Genomic DNA, 18,685 nt, shown 5'->3' on the forward strand with positions numbered 1-18,685 from the left:
TCTTAGAACACATGTGCTGAAACTGGAGAGGGTTCAAAGGAAGTTCACGAAAATGATTCCCGGATTGAATGGCTTGTCATATGAAGAGCATTTGATGACTCTGGGCCTGTATTCACTGGCATTCAGAAGAATGAGGGGTGACCTCATTGATAGAGTGGATGCGGAGAGGATGTGATAACTTCACTCACCCCAACACTGAACTGTTCCCACAACCTATGGACTCACTATCTCAAGTTCTTGATATTGTTTGTTTATTATTTTTTTATATATGCAGTTTGTTTGTCCAACTGGTGTGTACTTTTAAAATTTATTCTATTGTGTTTCTTTGTATTATTGTGAATGCCTGCAAGAAAGTGAATCTGAGGATTGTGTATGTTGACAGATGTACTTTGATAATAATTTAACTTTGAACTAACTATATTTTGAAGATACAGAAAACAGCTGGAGCTCATCACTCTGAACACAGGAGGTGGATCAACTGAGATATTCAAGAGTAAGGCGAGTAGTTTTGTATTTGTTGGGTAAGTTCTTCAGGGGATGTGGGGAGAATGCAGGATTGAAATGGTGAATGTTTCATTCAGAACCCAAGAATTAATCACATGGATTTACAGCAACCGGCATACCAATCAGAGAATATTTTTAATACAGCCACATACGATCGAATTCAGCTGCTTCCAGGGAATTAAATATTGCAGGACATGAGGATGAAGGGAAGATTAGAGAACATTCGTAGTACAGGCAATCTCCCTGATCCTTCTCCTCGACACTACTTTGCTGGTAGCAAGTTAATAAATTTGATGGAATAGGGAGACCTACTCATTTCCTACAAAGCTCAGAATTTGAAATCCTGACAGATGCTTTAATACTTCTTTTCACCACACAGCACATAGTCAGTTACAGTATTTAAACACATACTCCTCAGAGTTACAGTGTTTAAACAGGCTGCTTGTAATTCAGGAGGGAGCCGAGGCATTTTAACCCTTGCCCAGGCTTCAGCTGTGACAGGTACTTGCTGCTGCGTCTCCAGGGGCTAACAGCACTTCCTCAACTTCTTGGCCCCATCAACTCCCAAATGCCTCAGGCCAAACATGCACTTGGATCATCATTTATTTAAAAGTCATATCTACATTTTTTTTTATAAAATGCAATTATAAAAGACTTGAATTCTGCAGTGGAATGTCACAGAATCAAAATGGGTTCAACACGAAGAGTAAAACCAGTGTATAGATTTAATACACTTCTCATTGTAAGTGTTCAGGCACAAAACAGTCTCATATTTACATCCAGAAACACTAACACAGCCTTGGGGAAAGCTGGGATCTGTTTATAATCACATCACTGTACACTTGTACAAAGTATCACCATAATCCTAAAAAAATAAACAAGAGTCTGCTTTGTACAGGGTGTGAGCTGGTCCAGTGCAGCTCAGGTCTGGGACATACGCTTGCAGTGACTACAGACACGGGCATTCTCTGTACACTTTGTAAACACAGCCTCGAACTGCTACACACAAACTGGTTGGCCACGCTTTCCAATGGGAAAACCAGCAGTGCGAGCTGTGGTACGAGTCACATTAACTCTGTACGTCGGAAGGAATTCCCTTTTGCGTACAGTGATAGAAATACCACAGCGCAGTTCAATCACACTGCAGAGAAAGCATTCTTCAACGAGGGAAGGAAGCAGCAGGGCAGAAGACTCCGTAGTCAGGGGCAGGGTCTCCAACAATACGGAATCCCACAATCTCACCGAGACGGTCTACCAATTCCAGGGGCTTTGGCTTTGGACTCTGAGGGAGGCCTGACGCAGGGCTGAGACAAGTGAAACCATCATCTGGTGATCAGGGCTCTCTCTCGCCGCTGAGCGGAGAGCCAGTTGAGGCCGACCTCACACTGATGAGGAGACAGCACTGGCAAAGTGGGGAGGAGCAAAGCAGAATGAAGCAGTTTGTGAAATGAGGTGACCGGACCCTTCAAAGAAGGTTGAGGTGCAACACGGTGCCTTTACCCCAACACGAGGCGACAGAACTAACAGCCCCAACCCAAGGAAACCATGTCCAACCACAACCACATTTCACATGGTCCAATGAAATGAAAACTGGACATCGCTAATTACAGAGTACCACTTCTTCCTGTACAATGTGCAGCAAAAATGTAAAAGAGTCTTAAAAAGCCACAGGCTTGGAGCAATGGACAAAATAAAATGGAAGACTGGATCACCACAGACATTGACTGAATTAAACAACACAGCCCAGAAAGGTGGAAATGTGGACTGGTCAGCTCTAGCACTCAGATGTGTCCAGGGCTTAGCAGAAGAGTGTCACGACCACTCCCACTGTGGTACGAGGGCCAGTACTAGGCACTCGGTTGGAGGAGAGCAGGTAGCAGGGAGTCTCAGCCCAGCACGTCACCTCCTAATCACAGGGCTCTACTTTTTTCCTGCCCTGCGCCTCATAGGACCAATCGAGGGAAGAAAGACTGGCTGTTGCAGGCAACTACGCAGTGCCCTACTTGCAGATCTGCAGGAGCTCCCTGGCTTGGGTGGAAACGTACCTCATTTTGTTCCACCTGAATACAGAGTCCAGAATTTAAATGGAGATTGAAAGATTACTAGCAGCTTTTTTAAACAAATTTAATGAAAATGCTGAGAATTGTGGAGCTGGCTTCATGATAAAAACAGCTGCAGACAGGGATGGATTTTGTGTGGTAGGTCAGGTCCAGAGTGACACACGTTGGAAGGAATGATGCACCCCAGTGAAGAGGCTTGGTGAATCCCTAGAGCCAAGCCCGGTCATCGAGTTGTTGGGGTTCCTTCAGCTCTGTGGTAATTTGAGGCTTAGTTCCAGGGATTCACCAAGCCTCAAATTACCATCGAGCTGAAAGAACCCCAACAATTCAGTGACTGGGCAAGGTTTTGAACAAAGATGTCTGCTGCTCACACACAGGTAACCAAGTATTAGGCTCTAAGTGAATTCAATTGAAAAAGCCCTTTTTTCAGACACATTATCTTTGTACCTACAACTTTAAAGGTGGAACGATTGCTTCTTTGGGGGAGAAAAAGTTTAATCTTCAAGTATAAAGGAGGCTTTACCACCCATTTAATACATTCAGCCCAGGCGGTCTTAAACACTACAGCTGGCAGACAAAGTGCCCAGAGTACATTGGCCAGCATCATGGCTCAGGGTTTCTGCGAATTCCACAGTACTGATCTGCTCCAGAAACCCCGCTAACTTTCGGTTTGTCATGTGCCCACTCCTGATCTCCTCAACATGAAGGTCCAGACAGAGGAACACCACACACACACACACACACACACGCTTCTCCCATTATTCTCTAATCTTCATCTCTTCCACTGCCACTCCTCATGAGAATCCTCATCCCCCAACCACATCTCTGCAGCGAGTGTCTGGGCAGAGGTACTGACAGTGCTAGGGGCGTTCGGCAAAGTCAAGTGGGAAAACACCTGGCCCAGGGGAGCTGGTGGTTGGATCTTCCTGTCAGAATCTAAGCGATTAAAGCCCACCTTAGTTCAGACACCAGTCCTAAACTGAGAGGCTTAAACCAATGGCAATAAAAGGCTTGGTCACTTGCGTGTGGGTCACTCATTTCAAGCACTCCTGCTCCCTCTGACAGACCCTCGGTGAATGGGGAGGGGACACATGACACAGACCAACAGAAACAAGTTCTGTAAGGGAGAAATGTTGCAAAGTTGAGTGGAAGTCTAATGAAAACAATATAAATTTACCCGACTTAAAATCTTCATTAAAAAATAATCCAGCATACATTTGGAGAGGGTAATTCGAAGGATCAGAACACAGTTTACAACATAAACTCTTCATCGATTGTGTGCCAATAGTATCACATTGGAATGATATGACCTAAAATGGAGCGTCCTCTGCTTGCACAGAGCAGAAATGTTCAAGGCATTTCAAACGAGAAACAAAATGCTGACCACGATAGCGCTGACCATGGTAGCACTGTCGCGTCAATCCAATGAAACAGCTGAGAGGAGCACAACAATGCAAAGGTGCAAATGACTGATGTCTATTCAGTGCAGATTACATGATCGATTGGCATCATGTCAATGTACTGAATACAACTATTATCTTCCTGCAGGACAGAGACACAAAGTGCTGCAGCAGTGTATTCGGAGGGTCCAGCCAGCAAGTTGCACTGGTGAGAGGAAAGGCTTCAGTCGCGAAGGCTATAGCTTGATCGTTCCCGGAGGTAAACTGCCATTACAAAGCCTGTAGTAACGCAGGTCATTCACAAGTCTGTGTACACTCTGTGTAAACGAAGGCAAATCCTGGCACCAAGGTGGGGTGAGAGGAAGGAGGGAGGGAGGGAGAGAAAGAGAGAGAAAGGTTATTATTCATCATCTCTAACTGGTGGTATATCAGACGCAACTTGTTTAAATTCAAACATAACCTGAGTAGATGTTCATTTCAGTCAGTGGCTGAATCAGAGGTCACTAGATGTTTTCACAAAAACTCCTCAGTCACAGTAAGTTCACCTTGGCATCACAGCAGCCACTTTCTAAAAGTGTGTACCTTTTAATTCAGATTAACGCAACAAAGGTTTCATCCTGTATTTCCACTGCTAAATTTGCACTATTGTTTTGTTTGCTTTTTGATTCTGTACAGCGAGAGCTCAGGGAAACCGGCATCAAATTCCCTGTATGTGTCCACAAACTTGGTGATAATAAAGGATTCTGATTCTAAATCCACTTGATTGTCTCAGACAGGCTAGTGGACAAGTGTTACCTTAGTCAGCACAGCCACCATTCCCTTCTAACATGTCGGTCTGTAGCCTCCTCTTCTGCCACAATAAGGCCACTCTCAGGTTGGAGGAGCAACACCTTATATTCCATCTGGGTAGCCTCCAACCTGATGGCACGAACATCGATTTCTCCAACCCCGCATTCTAGCCTCTTACCTGCTTACAACCTGGTGCCCCTCCTCTTTCCTGTTCTCCCATGGTCCAATTCTCCTCTCCTATCAGATTCCTTCTTCTCCAGCCCTTTATCTTTTCCACCTACAACCTCACATCTTCTTACTTCACCCCTTCCCCACCCACCTATCACCTTCCAGCTTGTCTCCCCTCCTCTCCCCCACCTTCCTTTCCAGTCCTGATGAAAGGCCTCAGCCTGAAATGTTGCCTGCTTATGCCCCTCCATAGATGCTGCCTGACCTGTGGAGTTCCTCTGGTACTTGGTGCGTGTTGCACTGGATTTCCAGCTTCTGCAGGTGCCCCAGTTTGAAAGCTTTATGTTCCTTCCCTATCTGAAGATGTACGGTCAGGGTCAGCATTAGTGAGTTGAGGACACATAGGTTTTGATGTACGTGTGACAAATAAAGCTGCTTTTTCTATGGTCATGCCTAAAACATGGTACGTGGACACACACTTCTCCCCAAACACCAAATGGGGCACCACGGCAGCGTAGTGGTTAGCACAACGCTATTGCAGCTTGGGCCATCACAGCTCAAAGGTCAATTCCGGTGCCCTCTGTAAGGAGTTTGTACATTCCCTCTGTGCCCATGTGGTTTTCCTCTGGGTGCCCACAATCCAAACATCTATGGGTTAAAATTGGTTGGGCCAGAGGTCGAGAGGCTGTGGGTCGGCGGTCACTGTCCATGAAAAGACCGAGTTTGACCCATGGAGGATGTTCCTGAAGTTCCAAGACACATATGATTATTAGTGTGGACTGTAGTTTATACTGGTCTCTGTCAGTTTCTCTGTGTTTTCTTTCTTGTCGATTGGCAAGTACTTTTTTTGGGCAAAGGAGGGGTTGGGGATTCTCTAGGCTTTATGATGTTTTTACATTTGAGCAATCTGTTAGATTTTGGGTGAGGGAGGGGTTGGGAGTTGGGGGGGGGGTGAGGTTTGATGTTTAATCCCTGGCCGTGTCCGAGTGGGTGATTTAGTATTTGCGTTCTGGCTAACGAATCTGCTCCGGGATTCCATCAGGGCTGACTTATTATCACTCTCAACCCCATTCTGCTGCCTTCTCCCTTTGACACCCTGATTAATCAAGAACCTATCAATCTCGACTTTAAATATACCCCATAACTTGGCCTGCACAGCCATCTACGGCCATGAATTCCACAGATTCACCACCTTATTATGTGAGGCTGTGCCCTCTGGTCCTAGACTCGCCCACTGGAGGAAACATCTTCCCCATATCCACCTATCTGGGTCTTTCAATATTCGATAGGTTTCAATGAGATACCCCCTCATTCTTTTAAACTCCAATGAGTAGAGGCCTAGAGCCATCAAACGCTCTTCATTGAGTTAACTGATGTCAAGGTCTGGAACAGCAGTGTTTGTTAAGTCAGTTCACAATGCCTCCAATCAAACACCACATCATCTTCAAATGAAGAATATCTTCGTCCATCTTTTAGGGATTTGCACTCTGGTCATTTTCCTCATATGTCACATACCACAGAAAGAAGGCAGAGCCACTTAACATAATACTCTAGAAACAGCACTTAGTAAGGGTAGCAGAACTCAAGGATTTTCTTTGGAAGTGGTGCCACACTTGGTTTTCCAGCGCCTTTGCACGACTCCACGTCTTCCAGTAACTAACCCTGTCCATTTTGAAGTTCCTGCCGAGCACTGTTCTCTGGTTGGAGTCAACACCATCACAATTGGCCAGGAACTGGGGGAGAAATGCAGCGTAGAAGCTGCTGAAGTCCACGGAGGCCATGTTGTACACAGCGATCCCGATTTCTTCCTGCAGCAGGTCATGGGACTTGTGGACCAGAACTTGCAGCAGCACATTGACAAATTGAAACAGCATGGTCGTCCGGAAGATTTTCTAGCAGAGAAACAAAAGAGACCATTGCGAACAAGGGAAAGGAAAGATATTCTTTTAAATTACATCAGCTTTTTTAAAATCAGTCAATTGGAATACAAATACAACAAAGTATTTCAAACTAGGACATCTGCCTTTTGTTTCTTTGAATTAACTAGCCGGATAGTCTCTCCTCTCCCATCCCATCGGACAGAATACCCACACGGACAGTCTCTCCTCTCCCCCGTCCCATCGGACAGAATACCCACACGGACAGTCTCTCCTCTCCCCCGTCCCATCGGACAGAATACCCACACGGACAGTCTCTCTCCACACGGACAGTCTCTCCTCTCCCATCCATCGGACAGTCTCTCTCCACCCCTTTCCCACTGAGCAGAAAGCACGTACCACCAGACTCAGGGACAGCTTCTACCCTGCTGTTATCAGGCTCTTGTGGACTCTTGGCCTCACAATCTACCTCGTTATCATCTTGCACCCTTGTCATTTATCTGCACTGCACTTTCTCTGTGGCTGTTACACTTTACTCTGCATTGTTATTGTTTTGCCTGGTTCTGCCTCAGTTCACTGTGTAATGATCTGATCTGTGTGAACAGTACACAAAACAAACTTTTCACGGCATCTCAGTGTACGTGACAATAATAAACCATTTCCAATAAATGAACAGGCAATCAATCTTATTGTTCGAAGCAAACAATAGCGAACAGGCTGTGCTCCAGCACTGGTTCACAGTGGAAAGAGCCTCCAATTGGTATTTGAAACAAAAGGAATTTTTTGTCACGCACAGAAGGCTGTCATTTAACACTGCAAAATGATTCCTTGCTGTCTTATCAGTAAATAAAAAGATAAGAAATTGAAAGACCTTCACAATACCAGCAATTACAAGGTTACTACTAGCAGTACAGAAGTAGGCCATTCAGCCTGTCTATCCCAATACCATTTGCTTGCATTAATTCTATACCCCACCGCTCTGTTCATTTCAGTACCTGTCACACTTAAACCTTGTTACTGTACGTACCCACACCACTTCCTCTGGCAGCTCATTCCAGATCCCAACCACTCATTTACCCTTTAGACCAGTCCCGCAAGCTTTAGACAATCGTCCCACTGGACTCACACTCTGGCTCTCCAGCCCTTCCCTCCTCTAATTCTCTTTATCTGGTTGGAGGTACAGCATGGAACAGGCCGTTCTGGCCAACAAGCCCCGCCTTCCCAGTAACCCACTGATTAACACTAGCCTAATCACAGTGCAGTTTACAGTCAGCAATTAACTTACTAACCAGTATGCCTTTGGAATACGGGAGCAAGCTGGAGCAGCCGGAAGAAACCACAGGGTCAAGGGGAAAACATACAAATCCTGACAGATTGTGTTGGAATTGAGCTCTGGACACCTTGACCTGTACCAGCATTGCGCTAACTGCTACCCTACCGCGATGAAACACAGAACAACACAGTATGGACCCTTCAGCCCACAATGCTGTACCAACCTACTCCACAATCATGGCACCTCCATCACGTCACCTCTCAGCTTTCTCTGCTCCAGGGGAAAAGCCTGTGTTTATCCAGTCTCTCCTGAAAACTCCTGCATTTGAATCCATACAACCAGCCCCGTGAATCTTTCCTGCACCCTCTCCAATTTATCTTTCCGAAAGCAAGGTGATCAGAACTGCACAAAATACGCCATGTGGTCGAACCGAGATGTACACCGTAAAGTGATGACCAACTCTTGTACTGAATACTTCAAGTAACGAAGGCAAACATGCCATCTGCTTTCTTCATCACCGTGTTTTATCAATTTCAACGATACCCACGACATGCTTGTACTTTAGGTCTCTGTTCAACACTGTATATCCTGCCCTGGTTCAACTTCCTAAAATGCAGCAATTCAGTTGTCTCTGTTAAACTACATCTACCGTCCCCGACCCACTTCCCCAGTTGATCAGTCGAATGTAGAACAATATAGCACAGGAACAGGCCCTTCGGCCCATAACGTTGTGCTAAACGAATTAAATTAGTAATCTCTTCTGCCTACACAAAGCCCATATCCTTCCATTTTCCTCATATTCATTGCCTATCTAAACGTCTTAAAAGTCTCTCATATTTCTGCCACCACCACCCCAGGCACCACCACTCTCTGAAAACAGGTTCACCCTCTTGGAAGCTGTCAGGACAGAAAACATTGCCAGTCTGAGAGGCGGACAGGTCTGCGAGTCAAAAATTGGTGCTGAAACAAAGCCAAGGAGACAGATGTCAGGCAGAGCCGTGGTAGTAGGGGACTCCATAGTGAGAGGTACAGATAGGGGTTTCTGCGGCAATAGGCGGGATTTAAGGATGGTGTGTTGCCTCCCTGGTGCCACGATCCAGGACGTCACAGACCGATTGCAGGGCATCCTCAAGGGTAAGGTGATTAGCCAGAGGTGGTGGTGCATGTCGGCACAAATGACATCGGGAAGAAGATGAGAGACATTTTGCAGCGTGACTTCAGAGAACTCGGAAGAAGGCTGAAAAGCAGGACCTCCAGGGTGGTTATCTCGGGTTTGCTTCCAGTTCCTCGTGCTGGTGAGGGCAGGAACAGGGAGACAGGAGATCTGAATGTGTGGCTGAGAAGCTGGTGTGGGAGGCAGGGATTTAGGTTCTTGGACCACTGGGATCTGTTTGGGGTAAGGATGAATTGTACAGAAGGGACGGGTTGCATCTTAACAGGCGGGGGACCAGCATTCTGGCAGGCAGGTTTGCCACTGCGACACGGGTGTGTTTAAACTAAGTAGTGGGGTGGGGGGGGGGAACGAACTGGAAATATAAGGATGGAGTTAAAGGGAAAGAGAGAATAAGAAAAGTTAAGAAAGACAACAGAATTAAAGGAGCAGAAAGCTCAGGAAGGGATCGGAGAGTATGGCCAAGTGCAATAGGAATCGATGTGAAAGGTGAGGGGAGTAATGGATTAAAAGTATTATATATGAATGCACAGAGTATAAAGAAATAAAGTGGATGAGCTTGAGGCTCAGTTGGAAATTGACAAGTATGATGTTGTGGGAATAACAGAGACATGGCTGCAAGAGGACCAGGGCTGGGAAATGAATATTCAGGGTTATACATCCTATCGAAAGGACAGGCAGGTTGGCAGAGGAGGTGGGGTGGCTCTGCTGGTGAGGAATGAAATTCAGTCCCTTGCGAGGGGTGACATAGAATCAGGAGATGTAGAGTCAGTATGGATAGAACTGAGAAACTGTAAGGGCAAAAAGACCCTGATGGGAGTTATCTACAGGCCCCCAAACAGTAGCCTGGATATAGGGTGCAAGTTAAATCAAGAGTTAAAATTGGCATGTCGCAAAGGTAATTCTACAGTTGTTATGGGGGATTTCAACATGCAGGTAGACTGGGAAAACCAGGTTGGTACTGGACCCCAAGAAAGGGAGTTTGTGGAGTCCCTCCGAGATGGATTCTTAGAGCAGCTTGTACTGGCGCCTACCAGGGAGAAGGCAATTCTAGATTTAGTGTTGTGCAATGAACCGGATTTGATCAGGGACCTCAAGGTAAAGGAGCCATTAGGAGGTAGTGACCATAATATGGTAAGTTTTAATATACAGTTTGAGAGGGAGAAGGGAAAATCAGAAGTGTATTACATTTGAACAAAGGGAACTATGGTGCTATGAGGGAGGAGCTGGCCAAAGTTGACTGGAACAATACCCTAGCAGGGATGACAGTGGAACAACAATGGCAGGTATTTCTGGGAATAATACAGAAGGTGCAGGATCAGTTCATTCCAAAGGGGAAGAAAGATTCTAAGGGCAGTAAGAGGCGAATGTGGCTGACAAGGGAAGTCAAGGACAGTATAAAAATAAAAGAGAGGAAGTATAACATAGCAAGGATGAGCAGGAAGCCAAAGGATTGGGAGACTCTTAAGGAGCAACAGAAGATAACTAAAAACGGGGGAGGAAAAGATGAGGTACGAAGGTAAGCTAGCCAAGAATATAAAGGAGGATAGTAAAAGTTTTTTCGGTTGTGAAGAGGAAAAAATTAAGTTAAGACTAAAGTTGGGCCCTTGAAGACAGAAACGGGTGAATTTATTATGGGGAACAAGGAAATGGCAGATGAGTTGAACAGGTACTTTGGATCTGTCTTCACTAGGGAAGACACCAACAATCTCCCAGATGTAATAGTGGCCAATGGACCTAGGGTAACGGAGGAACTGAAGGAAATTCACATTAGGCAGAAAATGGTGTTGGGTAAACTGATGGGCTGAAGGCTGATAAATCCCCAGGGCCTGATGGTCTGCATCCCAGGGTACTTAAGGAGGTGGCTCTAGAAATCGTGGACGCATTGGTAATCATTTTCCAATGTTCTATAGATTCAGGATCAGTTCTTGCGGATTGGAGGGTAGCTAATGTTATCCCACTTTTTAAGAAAGGAGGGAGAGAGAAAACAGGCAATTATAGACCAGTTAGCCTGACATCAGTGGTGGGGAAGATGCTGGAGTCAATTATAAAAGATGAAATAGTGGCATATTTGGATAGCAGTGGCAGGATAGGTCCGAGTCAGCATGGATTTACGAAGGGGAAATCATGCTTGACTAATCTTCTGGAATTTTTTGAGAATGTAACTATGAAAATGGACATGGGAAAGCCAGTGGATGTAGTGTACCTGGACTTTCAGAAAGCCTTTGATAAGGTCCCACATGGGAGGTTAGTGGGCAAAATTAGAGCACATGGTATTGGGGTTAGGGTACTGACATGGATAGAAAATTGGTTGGCAGACAGGAAACAAAGAGTAGGGATTAACAGGTCCTTTTCAGAATGGCAGGCGGTGACCAATGGGGTACTGCAAGGCTCAGTGTTGGGACTGCAGCTGTTTACAATTTAGATTAATGATTTAGATGAAGGGATTAAAAGTAACATTAGCAAATTTGCAGATGACACAAAGCTGGGTGGCAGTGTGAAATGTGAGGAGGATGTTATGAGAATGCAGGGTGACTTGGACAGGTTGGGTAAGTGGGCAGATGCAGTTTAATGTGGATAAATGTGAGGTTATCCACTTTGGTGGCAAGAACAGGAAGGCAGATTACTATCTGAATGGTGTCAAGTTAGGAAAAGGGGAAGTACAACGAGATCTGGGTGTCCTTGTTCATCAGTCACTGAAAGTAAGCATACAGGTACAGCAGGCAGTGAAGAAAGCTAATGTCATGATGGCCTTCATAACAAGGGGAATTGAGTATAGGAGCAAAGAGGTCCTTCTGCAGTTGTACAAGGCTCTGGTGAGACCCCACCTGGAGTATTGTGTGCGGTTTTCGTCTCCAAATTTGAGGAAGGACATTCTTGCTATTGAGGGAGTGCAGCGTAGGTTCACAAGGTTAATTCCCGGGAAGGCGGGAATGTCATATGTTGAAAGATTGAAGTGACTGGGCTTGTATACACTGGAATTTAGAAGGATGAGAGGGGATCTGATTGAAACATATAAGATTATTAAGGGATTGGACACGCTAGAGGCAGGAAACATGTTCCCGATGTTGGGGGAGTCCAGAACCAGAGGCCACAGTTTAAGAATAAGGGGTAGACCATTTAGAACGGAGTTGAGGAAAAACTTTTTCACCCAGAGAGTTGTGGATCTATGGAATGCTCTGCCTCAGAAGGCAGTGGAGACCAATTCTCTGGATTCTTTCAAGAAAGAGTTAGATAGAGCTCTTAAAGATAGCAGAGTGAAGGGATATGGGGATGAGGCAGGAATGGGGTACTGATTGTGGATGATCAGCCATGATCACAGTGAATGGTGGTGCTGGCTCGAAGGGCTGAATGACCTACTCCTGCACCTACTGTCTATTGCCTGTGTAAAAAAAAATCTTGCTTTTCATACCTACTTTGAAATTACTCTTTCTCACCCTAAATGCACAGCCTCTGGTTTTAGACATTTCAACCCTGTCTGTACCTCTCTTAATCATATCAGATCAAACCTCTATCAGATCTCCCCGCAGTCTGTGCCACTCCAGAGAAAACAGAACAAGTTTGTCCAACCTCTTGTTCTAGCAGAAGCCCTCTAATCCAGGCAGCATCCTAGTACCTTGTTGTATCCTTGGAAAATCTGCTTCTCTGTCTGCCACAGCAGCAACAGTGGTATCATCTGCAAACTTACTAATACATTCTCATCCAAATCATGAGGAAATGACAAAAACAGGCGACTCCTAATAGTAGCAAATTGCACTAGAAGAACTGTGACTAAAGCAGTTTTCACCTAGTTATTAACTGAAATTGGAACAAGCGCTAACCTGGAACCTTGATGGTATTTAGGAGAGAATCCTTTCTGAATTGTACTGGCCTGATCGCGAGAACGTGGCAAGCTCCATGTAACCAACTGATTACGCAGTGAAGCCATTGCGCCCCCATGCGCAGAAGGCCCCGCTATCTTTTTGCATGGGTTATCAAGCATACGCTTTTGCCTTGCCAGGCCCAGATTGTCACTCCCAGTGTGTACCATGACACACATGATTCAGTAGCAATCTTTAATCCTACTGATCAGTTGTTGTTCCTGCTCTGCCTACACACAACACTTTCCTTGAAACTGATATATTTACAAAGCGATTTGTCATTTCCTCAGAAAACTGCACCAATACCGAAAACACCGTGTGAGATATTCCCTAAAACACAGTGAGAGATATTCCCTTACTGTCAATCTTTGTCTGAAGGTTCAGTAAGTGCTATCTGCCTCCTGCTCCCTCTTTCTCCATAACTCAGTAGTGAAATGACGAATCCCAGAGATGAGAGGGGGTTACTTCAGAGATGTGAGGGGTAAGTTTTTCCACACTGGAAAGTGCTGCCTCTCGTGGTGGTAGAGGGAGGCAGAAACATTCAAGTCTCTTAAGAGATATTTAGACAGACCTATGAAAGTAAGGGAAATGGAAGGCTATGGACATTGTGTTGGCAGAGGGATTAGTGTAGTTGGCCATCTGATGACTAATTTAATTGGTTTAGCACAAGTGCCTGTTCCTGAGCTATACTGTTCTATGTTCTATGTTTTGAATACCCAGTTTTGGCCGCCCTCCCGTCAGAAGGTGTATCACTGAGGAGGGAAGTGTGCATTTGTGCACAGCCCTCAGTGTGGATTTGTTCTCACTTCTAATAACAGACTTTCAGCATTTTAACGGTTCAAACACTTCCCTAAAACAGCTACTCCGGGAAGTTAGAGGTGCGTAAGGAGACAAATATACATTGTATATAGTATACATACTTCGATAATAATTGTATTTGAACTTCGAAATGCCAAAGTGACGAAAGCAATTGTAAACCTGCCTCAAATAGTCTCCCCAAGCAGCACGTACCTTGTGGTATAACTTGTGCTTGGTGTTGAGTGTCTCCAGGTAAAACAGGTTCTGTTTAAAGATCTGGATGTCTGGTTGCAAAAAGGACTGTCCAAACGCCTGGTGAAAGAAGCAGTAGTGCACAGGATTTAACAGCAGAGCACCATACAATCAGTGCCCCCCCCAGTTATTTTTAGCTAATTCACTCAAGACCACCGAGCAGCAGAGGACAGCAATGAATTTACTGGGGCAATGTAATTTTCACTGCAATTACATCCAAAATCAGAGCTAAGAGCACTATTGGCAAATCGAGTTATGGATGCACAGATAACAGGAAGCAGTACTGTGGAAAGAATGAATATTCACACATCACACCTCCCTCATTTTGACACTTGCTAAAGCATTTTCTTTTTATTTTACTGAGAGTTAGTATTGTACCTTATGCATGAAAATGGCCGACGCAGGCCTCTCATGGTCTGAGTCGACATTCCCTACGGTACTGTAACAACCCTTTCTGGCCCAGCAAGTCTACACCGCCCAGTGTGACCAACTAACCTACTAACCCCTACATCTTTGGAATATGGAAGGAAACCAGAGCACTCAGAGAAAACCCACATGGTCACAGGGACAAACAGCAACAGAATTGAACCTGGATTGTTGGCACTGTAATAGCGTTACACTAATCCATATGTTACCATGACACTCTTGTACTTTTCAGAATCTGCATCAGGTTTATTATCACCATCTTATGTGACATAAAACTTTAAACACAAGAGATTCTGCAGATGCTGCAAATCCAGAACAACACAAAAAATGCTGGGGGAGCTCAGGTCAGGGAGGGGAATAAACAGTCGACACTTTGGGCCAAGACAACATTTCAGTCCAAAACATCAGCTGATGACATAAAATTTATTGTTTGCAGCAGTAGTACAGTGCAAAGACAAAATTTCTATAAATTTAAAAAAAAAAGAATTGTGCAGGAAGTTCTGAAATGCAGACACAGTTGCAGTATAGGCAACACAGGAGCCAATGTTCACATGATGACTACAGATGACAACAACCAAACAGATCGTGATTTGAAAGTAGAAAGTAGCTGAACTGCTGGGCAGGTGAAGGCACCATCACCTCTGTATGAACAGATACTGATGACAGTATGGTAGGGCAATATGAATACACAGGACCACAAGAAGCTGCAGACAGTAGTGGATTCTGGCCAGTACAACATATAGAGATCCGGGTGAGCTGATCAGTATTTCCAACACTTCATTGTTAATTTAAATTTCCAACATCTGCAGTTTGTTCTTTGCTTTTCGAACAGTCTGGCTTGCTAATTAAGAAATAGTTTCTCTTGGACAGGAGGACCAGGAGCTTTATGACCTTCCTCAATCCGGTACGGATGTACCCAGTTGAAGGAAAGCAATCTGGAGGGAACAGGGACACTAACAACAAGCACACCCAGTGACCCGCAGTACCTGCATGGCAGAAACAAACTGGGCCTCGTTCTCCATCGGCTCCTCAGCTGTTCCACGCTGGACACTCGCCAGGACAGAGGATTTGAAGAAAAATCGCCAGTTGTTGTGCAGTATCTGGTAAAGCAGCTCAAACAACTCCAACTTCACATCTGGCGAGGACCGCTAGATAGCAAAACAGAGATTAAGAGTAAAGAAGTCAGGAAAAAAACACGACACGTCCAGAAACCTGACTGGAGTAGGAACCAAAACAATCCAAAATAACTTCTCCAGGATTTGACACAACATTGACAATCCTTTCAGTGGTTCCAATGTGGAACTTAAACAAAAGAGCTGGGAGGGACACAGGAATAAAGCTGTATGGTCCTTTAAACCCTCTTCTTCACAGAGCACTGCAGCACTGAAACAGGCTATCTGGCCCACCTAGTCCATGCTGAACTATTACTCTGCCTAGTCCCATCGGCCTACACCTGGACCACATCACTTCATACCCCTCCCATCCATGCACCTATCCAAAATTCTCTTATTGTACCCATATCCACCACCTTTGCTGGCACGCTTTCACCATCCTCTGAGTGAAGCAGCTTCTCCACTGACCCCTGGTGTTCCCCTTAAATATTTCACCTTTCACGCTTAACCTATGAACTCTTCTCATCAAAGAGGTGGGACAGGAGCCAGAAGAGACACACACAATGTTTCAGAAACAGCTTCTTCCCCTCCATCATCAGATTTCTGAATGGACAATGAACCCATGAACACTACCTCACTATTTTCTCCTCTCTTTTTGCACTTATTTAATTTAATTTTTTTAAATATATACTTACCACGTCCTTTACTCTCTGAACATTCATGACACTACACTGATTGTCCTAATCTCAAATAATAATAATGAGGCAGTCTACAGAGAAGTCATAACCCTGAGACAGTGGTGTCAAGAAAACAACCACTTCCTCAATGTCGCAAAAACAAAGGAGCTGGTTGTGGACTACAGGAGGAATGGAGACAGGCTAACCCCTATTGACATCAATAGATCTGGGGTTAAGAGGGTGAACAGCTTTAAATTCCTCAGCATAAACATCACCGAGGATCTCACGTGGTCTGTACATACCAGCTGTGTGGTGAAAAAGGCACAACAGTGCCTCCTTCACCTCAGACTGTTGAAGAAGTTTGGTATGGGCCCCCAAATCCTAAGAACTTTCTATAGGGGCACAACTGAGAGCATCCTGACTGGCTGCATCACTGCCTGGTATGGGAACTGTACCTCCCTCAGTCGCAGGACTCTGCAGAGAGTGGTGCGGACAGCCCAGCGCATCTGTAGATGTGAACTTCCCACTATTCAGGACATTTACAAAGACAGGTGTGTAAAAAGGGCCCATAGGATCACTGGGGACCCAAGTCACCCCAAACTGTTTCAGCTGCTAACATCTGGGAAACAGTACTGCAGCATAAAAGCCAGGACCAACAGGCTCCGGGACAGCTTCTTCCACCAGGCCATCAGACTGATTAATTCATGCTGATACAACTGTATTTCTAAGTTACATTGACTATCCTGTTGTACATAATATTTATTATAAATTGCACATTTAGACGGAGACGTAAAGATTTTTACTCATGATGTATATGAAGGATGTAAGTAAGTAAGTCAATTCAATTCAATTCAGTGGAAAAAGCTTGCTTGCATTTACCCTATCTATATCCCTCAGAGTTTTGTATACTCTACCAAATCTCCCTCATTTGTCTATGTCCCAGAGGATAGAGCCCTAACCTATTCAACCTTTCCCTATAACTCAGGTCCTCAAGTTCTGGAAACATCTGTATAAACTTTTTCTGTACTCTTTCGATCTTATTGAATTGTCCACTCGTGAACTTTAACTCTGCTTTACTGATCCATTTCCATATCCAAAAAATGATTCTGGAAGTATCTAACAATTGAACATCTACACTCAGTGGCGACTTAGATATGCCCGTACGGGGCTCGTTAATGCAAATACCTAAGCAGCCAGTCATCTGGCAGCAACTCAAATGCATAAAAGCATGCAGACATGGTCAAGAAGTTCAGCTGTTGTTCAGACCAAACACCAGAATGAGGTAGAAGGGTGATCTAAATGACTTTGACTGCGGAATGATTGTTGGTGCCAGCTGAAGTTGTTTGAGTATCGCAGAAACTGTTGACCTCCTGAGATTTTCACGCAGAACTGTCTCTAGACCTTATAGAGAATGGTGTAAAAAACAAAAAGCACCCAGTAAGCAGCGGCTCTGTAGGTAAAAATACCTCGTTAATGAGAGAAATCAGAGGGGAATTGGCAGACGGGTTCAAGCTGAGAGGAAAGTGACAGTAACTCAAGTAACTGCGCTTTACAACAGTGGTGTGCAGAAGAGTATCTCTGAATGTACAACACATCGACCGTGAAGTAGATGGGCTACAGCAGCAGAAGACCATGAACACACACTCAATGGCCACTGAGTACAGGTGCCTGCTTGGCATAGAATCGCAGAGACGTTCTGATGCAGCTGCAGTGAAGGAATCACGAGGGCTGGGTTGGAAAGTGCTGGAGTGTGGCAGCCTACCTCAGCTACAATGGGGTAGACCTGCTCCATGCAGAGGGAGATGATGCTGGGTAGGAATGGCTTGAAAGCTTGCCCGGGCTCCTGGACCACCACCTGAAGAATCTTTAGAAACTTCTCCACCACACGGCACCCGCCGCTGCCCTCTTCCAGAATACTTTCTGCTAGTTGCTCCCTGTGAAACAGAAGGTGAAAACCTAGATTGCATACAGGACTGGTAACAACATGGATGAATTGACTCCACAAATTGGACTAAGTACTGTGATCTAACAGACCCTGCAGAGCAGTATTATCAGGTAACAAGGCAAAGAACCGAATATTCCAGGTAACGACATTTCAGAAAGTCCCCATTTTCCACTACAAACGCTGCTTAATCCACTCAGTTGCTCCAACAGATAGGTTATTATGTTAGTTTCTTGTGTCTACAAAATGGTGTGGTGCAGGAAGGTCTGAGTGTCCTTGTAGATGAAAAATAAAGGATTGACTTATCGATCCAGCAGGCAATTAGAAACGCTAATGGAATGACAAACCTAACCACAAGGGCTTGCAACAAATAGGG

General features: G+C 45.0%; 1 protein-coding gene across 1 annotated transcript in view; it reads right to left on the reverse strand.

Annotated features, from left to right (window-relative positions):
* Window positions 1-307: 307 nt before the first annotated feature.
* Window positions 308-18,685, reverse strand: part of xpo6 (exportin 6) — a 160,590-nt gene continuing 142,212 nt past the window's right edge. Inside the window, exons 20-24 of the mRNA XM_063059477.1 lie at window positions 18,130-18,301; window positions 15,565-15,726; window positions 14,114-14,212; window positions 6,583-6,813; window positions 308-4,302 (exon numbers count right to left, since the gene is read on the reverse strand). Coding sequence (XP_062915547.1) covers window positions 4,201-4,302; window positions 6,583-6,813; window positions 14,114-14,212; window positions 15,565-15,726; window positions 18,130-18,301 — 766 coding nt within the window. The 3' untranslated portion in view covers window positions 308-4,200. The remainder of the gene's footprint in view (window positions 4,303-6,582; window positions 6,814-14,113; window positions 14,213-15,564; window positions 15,727-18,129; window positions 18,302-18,685) is intronic.

This window comes from Mobula hypostoma, chromosome 9, assembly GCF_963921235.1.
Source record: "Mobula hypostoma chromosome 9, sMobHyp1.1, whole genome shotgun sequence".
In the NCBI taxonomy this organism is placed as follows: Eukaryota; Metazoa; Chordata; class Chondrichthyes; order Myliobatiformes; family Myliobatidae; genus Mobula; species Mobula hypostoma.